The 9615-nt window shown below is 58.8% G+C and overlaps 1 protein-coding gene across 1 annotated transcript; it reads right to left on the bottom strand.

Annotated features, from left to right (window-relative positions):
- PPP1R15A (protein phosphatase 1 regulatory subunit 15A) lies at nucleotides 1-4133 on the bottom strand. The gene is made up of 3 exons (XM_084612190.1): nucleotides 4003-4133; nucleotides 1593-2602; nucleotides 1-904 (listed from the first exon to the last, which is right to left on the bottom strand). Exons 2-3 carry the CDS (start codon nucleotides 2589-2591, stop codon nucleotides 506-508), a joined length of 1398 nt encoding a protein of 465 aa, XP_084468316.1. The 5' UTR covers nucleotides 2592-2602; nucleotides 4003-4133; the 3' UTR covers nucleotides 1-505.
- Between the last annotated feature and the right edge of the window lie 5482 nt (nucleotides 4134-9615).

The following is a 9615-nucleotide window of genomic DNA, read 5'->3' as shown; positions in this document are numbered from 1 at the left end:
CCGTGTGTTAAACCTTTATTAACAGACTTGGAGCAGTTAAAAAGCAGCCCCGAGTCAGGGTGGCAGGTGAATACAATACCAAGGAGATTCATAAATGCAAGGAAGAGGCCACGGCTTCTTGAGAAATCCATCCCCCCATCCTGATATAAAAATAAATATTTAGTCCCCTCTGAGGCAGGATGGCCAGCCAGAAAATAATTTAACATGGTAACAAACAAACAACAGAGCGGAGCACACGCAGGTCAGAGATTGAGGTAGGTAAACAGGTGTCATCCCCAAAGAAACCCGGGAGGCCTGGCTACCACTTCCCCCTGCTCTAACCACTAGTCCTCACCCCCCTCCCAGAGCGAGGGAGAACACCCAGGAGTCCTGGCTCCCAGCCACTAGACCTGCTCCCAGAGCAGCGGATGGGAGCCTGGCTCAAGAGCCAGAAGGGTTAATCCAATCACCACTGGGGGGAGGGGGGCACCAGGGCAGCCATCCCAGTGGGGACAGAGTCTGTGGCCTAGCCCAGTCTTCCATCCCGGATGCCTGGGTCCTCCACTCCCCTATAATCGGAGGGGAGGGGCGTGTGCTTCCCAGCATGACTCTCCCGGATGCCTGGGTCCTCAGTCCTTTCAGAGCAGAGCTGGAGAGCCATGTCCCACAACCCCTGCCCCGGGTTCTCCTTTCCCTCATGGAGGGGGATGGGCATCTCCTGTCCTGCCCCGTGCATCTTCCTCCAGGCTCGGGCCCGGTGTCCCGGGTCCAGGCAGGGCTCCAGGATGGCCCCCAGCTGCTCGATGCGCCTGCGAAAACGGCTCCGATCCCGGGCCAGCTCCTCCCAGGGCCCCCGGCGGGCAGCCCGGCTGGCAAAGGGCCAGACCAGCAGGGGGTGTACAGTGACAACGGGGGAGAATTGAACCTGGGGGTGGGGGGGGAGAGAGAGGGTGAGAGGAGAACCCAGACACTAAGGATGTGGGGGAATGGCCCCCCAAGATGGGAAAGGCCCATAACCACTAGACACCTCCCCAAGCTGGAGAGAGAACCCAGGAGTCCTGGCTCCCAGCACCCACCCTACTCTAACCACTAGCCCCCACCCCCTCCCTTCTGCACCAACCTCCCTAGAAGCAGCCGGTCTCTGGCTGCCTTTCCGCCCTCCCCCCACAATGACTCACCCACTGACGTCACCCCCTTCCAGGAATGCCCAGGGTTACATGGAAATTACGAGATGTTTTCAAGCAAGGGAGGGGAGCCCCCACACTGGCTGAGCGGGGGGGGGCCTGGGCTGGGCTACTGGGGGGCTGTGGGTCAAGAGTGAGGGGCACTGTGCGGCTCCTAGGGCAGATGGGAGGGGCTGAGGTGGGGAAGCTCCCCCAGGACCCAGCAGGTCCCATTTCACTCCATTGCGTAAGATTTTCCCCCCTCATGGGAAGGCAGGTGAATCTGATGTCACCCCCTGAAATTACCCAGCAGGCCACTGGGCCGGTGCTTGGGGAAACTGGTCAGAAGAGAACCCAGGAGTCCTGGCTCCCAGCCCCCACACTAGCCACAAGACCCAACTCCCCTTCCAGAGCTGGGGAGAGAACCCAGGAGTCCTGGCTCCCACTCACCTTCTTAGCTGTCCGGTTGCCCTCCGAGTCAGAGGCCTCTGCCTTGACAGGGTCCCTGGCTCCCCGGGATCCCAGCTCACAACGGTGAGTCCTACCGGGGACCCCCCGTCTCATAGGCCAGGGCTTCTCTGGGGGTTTCCAGGGATCCCCCACTTTCTCAGCCTCCGAGGTCGGCCCGCAGAGGTAGAAGGAAACCCGGAATTTTTGGTCCTTGGGCCGTGGCAGGGTGGAGCCCAGGGGGGCCCCGGCCCAGCGGAGCGGGTTGAAGGGGTCCTGGCCACAGCACAGGGCCCCCCACAGCGCCTTGTTCTCCTCACGCCTGGTGTCCTCTTCTGGCTCCTCCTCTGAATCGGGCCAGTCTGCACCGGAGCAGCCCCCTCCATCATCTCCCTCCTCCTCACTGGGCCAGTCCCCGGCCTCATCGTCCTCCTCCGATGGGCAGTAGAACAAGGACCGGACATGGGGGTTCCTGGTGACGGCGTGCCCCAGGTCTGGGCCACTCTGTGGGCAGCTGGGGGTGTCTCCCCCAGGCAGCTTGAGGCCTCCTTCAGGTTCCCCACCAGCCCCGTGAAATTCCCTGTCCTGCGGGGACCGGGATGGACTATCCGAAGGTTGCTTCTGACCATCTCCAACCTCCTCCAGATGTTCCTCCGTCTCCAACCAGGCTGTGGCCCCTTCCTCACAGCACCTGGGGCCTTCCTCCTGGTCATGGGACCCAGAAGGAGCTTGGGGGCCCCCCCCCAAATTCTCTTCTCCCCGACGGGGAGCTGGCCCCTGGGACGCAGTGGGACCAGCTGCAAAGTCCTCTTCTTTCTCCAGGGCTTCCTGATGTGCCAGGAGCGGGGTGGCCAAGCCACGGCGTGGGCGGGCCGGCCCACGGCTCTTCTTCCTCCTCCTCATGGCCGTGGGGAGGCGACGCCGGGAGCCCAGGAGTGGTGGCACAGCCCGGGCGAGTGGATTCAGGAAGCCGCCCAGCTGCGGGGACAAGACGCGGAGCATCTCGACCAGGGCTGGAACGAGGAAGGGAGACACGTCAGTGCCGGAGAATCCGGCTGCCAGGTGTGCGTGTGGGGGGGGATGGGGCGTCATCTGTGGGGCTCCCAGCTTGTCCCTTGGGAAATTTTCCAGCCACAGACACCCCCCAAATGGGGAAAGAACCCAGGTGTCCCAGCTCCTACCAGCTCTACATCATTAGATTCCCCCCTCCCCCAAGAGCTGGGGAAAGAACCCAGGAGTCCGAGCTCTCCCGGCCCTGGCAGATGGCACCCAAGTGCCAGCACCTGGTACTATCAGCCCTCAGTAACCTGCCTGGGGGGAACCCCCCTTTCTCCACCCCCCCCCCCAGCTCTGGAGTTTGTCAGCTTCTCAGCAGTGACTCAGAACAAAAGATGGGGGGGCCACCGCGCTGGGAGCCCGGACTCCTGGGTTCTCTCCCTAACTCAGAGAAGGGAGGGGATAAGAACAGGGGGGGGATAAGAGCCAGGACTCCTGGGTTCTATCCCTGGCTCTCTGTGCCTCAGTTTCCCCAACCCCTTTTTCTTTTGGGTGGGGGCACCCAGAGGTTTCCAAGCCTCTGGAGTCTCCGGTTGGGTGACTCGGAGGGAGACCTGGGCGTGTCTGGCTACACCCCAACCCGGAAACCGGACACACACACTCTGCACCCAGCTAGGTCCCCAGAGCCGCGCGGGGAGGGGGGGGGAAGGCACGCATCAGATCGGCACCAGTTCAGTCTGGTGTTGGGGCTCGGTGCTAGATTTGGGGGGCTGCTGGTGGGACAGGGGGGTGATTAGTGGAAGGATTGGGGATCAGTGTCAGAGGAAGGAGAGACTGTGGGAGCACCCCTGGGGGGGCTGGTATGCAGCCTCCTGAAAGAGAGGGGTCCCCTGAACAGTGGGGAACACCCCAAGTTTTGACCACCCCCACACACAGAGCATAGTACAGCTCACCCCATTGCAGGGCATAGATCCCAAGGGGGAGAAATGTACATTGGGGTGTTGAATAAATAGGGGAGAGGATCACCCCTAATGTGGGGCACCTGGGGGGGGACTTAGAACAAGAGGGAGAACAGACCCCACCCTAAAATGGGACACAACAGGGTGGGGCCATTGGATAGGGAGCGGGGGGGGGTGGACAGGGGAGGGAGAAATGAGATGATGGCTAAGGCAGAATAAGGGGTGCAGGGCCCTCAGTTTAGCAGGAGAAGCACAAGGGGTGCAGGTTGATTTGTGGGGTGCAGGGGAGAATAGAGGGGGTCAGTGGGAAGCTGAGCAGGCACACGGGACAATTGTGGGGTGCAGCAGAGAATTGTGGGGTGCAGGGAGCCAGATCAGGGGTTCCAGGAAGTTTCAGGGGGACACGGGGGCTCCGTGTTGCCGCCCCCCAGGACAGGGCATTGGGGTCCCCCCCTTACCTGCTCAGCCGGTGAGCAGGGCGCTCCAGCAGCGGGGGACGGGCGCGGCGCGGGCGGGGTCCGGGGGGCAGGCGGCGGCGGGCGGCTCCATCGGGTCTGGCTGGTTGCGGCTGGAGGCGGAGAAGTGCTGGGCCGAGCCGGGCGGGCCGGGCTATATGGGGCCCGGCGCTGACGTCAGCGAAACGTCACGGAGGGAGCCCAAGGGTGGGGGGAGGGCGACAGAGCGCAACGTAACCAGCATCACACACAACCTAGCACGTGCCCAGCAACGCAACACAACACAACACACACAGCCCAGCACCTGTCCAGCAACACAACGCAACACAACACACACAGCCCAGCACGTGCCTAGCAACACAACACAACACAACACACACAGCCCAGCACGTGCCTAGCAACACAACACAACACAACACACACAGCCCAGCACGTGAACAGCAACACAACGCAACACAACACACACAGCCCAGCACGTGAACAGCAACACAACGCAACACACACAGCCCAGCACGTGCCTAGCAACACAAAACAACACAACACACACAGCCCAGCACGTGTCCAGCAACACAACACAACACAACACAAACAGCCCAGCACGTGCCCAGCAACACAACACAACACACACAGCCCAGCACGTGAACAGCAACACAACACAACACACACAGCCCAGAACGTGTCCAGCAACACAACGCAACACAACACACACAGCCCAGCACGTGCCTAGCAACACAAAACAACACAACACACACAGCCCAGCACGTGTCCAGCAACACAACGCAACACAACACACACAGCCCAGCACGTGCCTAGCAACGCAACACAACACACATAGCCCAGCACGTGTCCAGCAGTGCAACACAACACAACACAACACACACAGCCCAGGACGTGCCCAGCAACACAACACAACACACACAGCCCAGCAGGTGTCCAGCAACACAACGCAACACAACACACACAGCCCAGCACGTGCCTGGCAACACAACACAACACACACAGCCCAGCACGTGCCTGGCAACACAACACAACACAACACACACAGCCCAGAAGGTCCCCAGCAATGCAACGCAACCCAACACATACAAAACAGTGCAATTCGAGACAACCCAGCCCAACCCAGCACAGCACAACAACACAGCATGTACCAGCAGTGCAAGGCAACACGTACACAACACAGCACAACAGATGACACACGGGTTCACAGCACTGCGCGTGAACAACAGAGCGCCACACAACCCCGCTCCCCGACACACACACAACAGTGCACAACGCGGCACCTGCAGAACAGAGCGCAAGACAACAATTCCCGACACATCACAACTCGCACCACAACGTGACCCCTCGCAATGCCGCACCTGTCCTGCCCCGCCCAGCACAGAGACCCACGCGCCCAGCGCAGGAGCACCCAGAGGGCCGCACGCACAGCGGAGTGCAAACCACGCAGAACGAATGCCGCACAACACAACAGAGCAAATACACAACAGTCACAATCCCACACACACACACACAACAGAGCAAATACACAACACGGTCCCAATCCCACACACACCCAACAGAGCAAATACACAACACGGTCCCAATCCCACACACACACACACAACAGAGCAAATACACAACACGGTCCCAATCCCACACACACACACACAACAGAGCAAATACACAACACGGTCCCAATCCCACACACACACAACAGAGCAAATACACAACACGGTCCCAATCCCACACACCCAACAGAGCAAATATACAACACAGTCCCAATCCCACACACACACACCCAACAGAGCAAATACACAACACGGTCCCAATCCCACACACCCAACAGAGCAAATACACAACACGGTCCCAATCCCACACACACACACACAACAGAGCAAATACACAACACGGTCCCAATCCCACACACACACACCCAACAGAGCAAATACACAACAGTCACAATCCCACACACCCAACAGAGCAAATATACAACACAGTCCCAATCCCACACACACACACCCAACAGAGCAAATACACAACACGGTCCCAATCCCACACACACACACCCAACAGAGCAAATACACAACACGGTCCCAATCCCACACACACACACACAACAGAGCAAATACACAACACGGTCCCAATCCCACACACACACACCCAACAGAGCAAATACACAACAGTCACAATCCCACACACCCAACAGAGCAAATACACAACACAGTCCCAATCCCACACACACACAACAGAGCAAATACACAACACAGTCCCAATCCCACATACACCCAACAGAGCAAATACACAACAGTCCCAATCCCACACACACACAACAGAGCAAATACACAACACAGTCCCAATCCCACACACACACACACAACAGAGCAAATACACAACACAGTCCCAATCCTCCCCACACACAACAGAGCAAATATACAACACAGTCCCAATCCCACACACACACACACAACAGAGCAAATACACAACACAGTCCCAATCCCCCCCACACACAACAGAGCAAATATACAACACAGTCCCAATCCCCCCCACACACACACAACAGAGCAAATACACAACACAGTCCCAATCCCCCCCCACACCCAACAGAGCAAATACACAACACAGTCCCAATCCCCCCCCACACACAACAGAGCAAATACACAACACAGTCCCAATCCCCCCCACACACAACAGAGCAAATACACAACAGTCACAATCCCACACACCCAACAGAGCAAATACACAACACAGTCCCAATCCCCCCCACACCCAACAGAGCAAATACACAACACAGTCCCAATCCCCCCCACACACAACAGAGCAAATACACAACACAGTCCCAATCCCCCCCACACCCAACAGAGCAAATACACAACACAGTCCCAATCCCCCACACACACAACAGAGCAAATACACAACACAGTCCCAATCCCCCCCACACCCAACAGAGCAAATACACAACACAGTCCCAATCCCCCACACACCCAACAGAGCAAATACACAACACAGTCCCAATCCCCCCCACACCCAACAGAGCAAATACACAACACAGTCCCAATCCCCCCCACACACAACAGAGCAAATACACAACAGTCCCAACCCCCCCCACACCCAACAGAGCAAATACACAACAGTCACAATCCCACACACACACAACAGAGCAAATACACAACACAGTCCCAATCCCACACACCCAACAGAGCAAATACACAACACAGTCACAATCCCCCCCACACCCAACAGAGCAAATACACAACACAGTCCCAATCCCCCCACACCCAACAGAGCAAATACACAACAGTCCCAATCCCCCCCACACACAACAGAGCAAATACACAACAGTCCCAATCCCCCCCACACACACACAACAGAGCAAATACACAACACAGTCCCAATCCCCCCCACACCCAACAGAGCAAATACACAATACAGTCCCAATCCCACACACAGACAACGTGACAGAGCAAACTCACAACACGGTCGCAATTCAACACACACAACACAATGGTGCAAATACACAACACAGTCAAATACAATGCACGCACAACACATCAGTGCAAATGCACAACACAGTCACAATCCAACACAGCATGCACACAACTGTGCCCAGTGCACACACAACAGAACCACAACACCACATACACAATAGAGCCTGCACACAACCATACACCCATTGCACATACAACCCAATCAAAGTAACACAATCCCGACCGATACACAACACAGGCAGCGCAACCACAACACGGCAACTCAGCACAATCACAACCCGCTCCAGGAGCCCACTCAGCATACTGACTACGCCCCACTCAACAATACAACACAAAGCCAACACACACACACAGAACACCACAACCTAGCAAAACCCAACACAAAGCACCACCAGGCAATATAACACCATCACACAATACAACACAACCGCTGGGACAGCACAGCGCCCCCTGGGGGTGTTCAACACGCCACGCAGACACACAAACACACAGTGCAACACAACACCCTTTGGCGGAGCTGCACAAAAGGTGACAGCGCGAGTGGGACACAACACAACGGGCACAATCCTGCGCTCCAGGATACACCACAACACAACCACCGTGAAACGCAACACAGGACTAAACACTGTATGTGTGAGCCGGGGCGCCCGGGTTCTCTCCCCGGCTCTGGGAGGGGAGGGGGGTCTAGTGGTTAGAGCAGGGGGGGCTGGTTGCCAGGACTCCTGGGTTCTCTCCCTGGCTCTGGAGGAGGGGAGGGGGGTCTAGTGGTTAGAGTGGGGGGGGGGCTGGGAGCCAGGACTCCTGGGTTCTCTCCCTGGCTCTGGGAGGGGAGGGGGGTCTAGTGGTTAGAGCAGGGGGGGCTGGGAGCCAGGACTCCTGGGTTCTCTCCCTGGCTCTGGGAGGGGAGGGGGGTCTAGTGGTTAGAGCAGGGGGGGCTGGGAGCCAGGACGCCTGGGTTCTCTCCCTGGCTCTGGAGGAGGGGAGGGGGGTCTAGTGGTTAGAGTAGGGGGGCTGGGCGCCAGGACTCCTGGGTTCTCTCCCTGGCTCTGGAGGAGGGGAGTGGGGTCTAGTGTTTATAGCAGGGGGGGCTGGGAGCCAGGACTCCTGGGTTCTCTCCCTGGCTCTGGGAGGGGAGGGGGTGTCTAGTGGTTAGAGTAGGGGGGCTGGGCGCCAGGACTCCTGGGTTCTCTCCCTGGCTCTGGGAGGGGAATGGGGTCTAGTGGTTAGAGCAGGGGGGGGGCTGGGCGCCAGGACTCCTGGGTTCTTTCTAGCTCTAGGTGACACAGGGGTCCCAATCCAGGCCTGGTGGGGGGTGGCTGGGGATCCCCGTGACACCCCTGCGCGATTGGGGTTTCCCTTGAAGTTCCAGGCCTCAGCGCACTTTCACTGTTAGATTTCACTTTCACTTTTCCGTCTTATTTTTCTTCCGTTTAAAAACCGGTGTGGATGTAGCTTTTCCTTTGTTTCCGGCTCAGGCAGAGGAAGTGGCGGTGGTTTTTTTTTTGGGGGGGGGGGAGGGGGCTGGGAGCCAGGACTCCTGGGTTCTCTATGTGAGTCTTGTCACCGCCCTGTGCCTCAGTTTCCCTGTTTGTGAAATGGGATAAAGACCCCCCTAGGGACCCACCAGGGACATTAACAGCGTCCCCTTTATGGATCCCCACTACTCAGGACGGACTTCTCCTGGCAAGCCCCTCCCCCCAGCTGCAGCGTGCGGCGGGGGGGGTCCGGGGGGGGGTTAGCATGGCCAGACATGCAGCGCCCCGGGGAGCCACGGGCAGGTGCAGGGGCCGGGACACCGCCCCGTTCTGAAGGCGTCCGGCCACATGGGGGCGCCAGATGCTCAGGCCAAGTGTGGGCGGGAGGGGGGGGGGCGGAAATGTCCCTGTGTCTTTGGGGCGCCTGGGTCAGCCCCCCAACACACACCGCTCCATCTCCAGGCACCTCTCTGGGTTCCCAACCCCCGACTCTGACCCACCCCCTCCCAGAGCCAGAGAGAGAACCCAGGAGTCCTGGCTCCCAGCCCTTCCCCCTGCTCTAACCACCAGACCCCACTCCCCTCCCAGAGCCAGGGAGAGAACCCAGGAGTCCTGGCCCCCAGCCCGCCCTGCTCTGTGTCCCCGCCCGGCCCTGGCGAGGCTGTGGTGGGAGGGGA

Source organism: Lepidochelys olivacea (genome assembly GCF_965140295.1).
Source record: "Lepidochelys olivacea isolate rLepOli2 genome assembly, chromosome: 23".
Lineage (NCBI taxonomy): Eukaryota > Metazoa > Chordata > Testudines > Cheloniidae > Lepidochelys > Lepidochelys olivacea.
The sequence above is the reverse complement of the archived record's forward strand: the minus strand, read 5'-3'. Positions and strand labels throughout refer to the sequence as shown.

Bases quoted from the DNA above. Each gene is read 5' to 3' on its own strand.
- PPP1R15A (XM_084612190.1), bottom strand. From the start codon at position 2,591: ATGCTCCGCGTCTTGTCCCCGCAGCTGGGCGGCTTCCTGAATCCACTC. The intron at 905-1,592 runs GTGAGTGGGAGC...CCCCACCCCCAG, and splicing joins GCAACCGGACAGCTAAGAAG to GTTCAATTCTCCCCCGTTGT.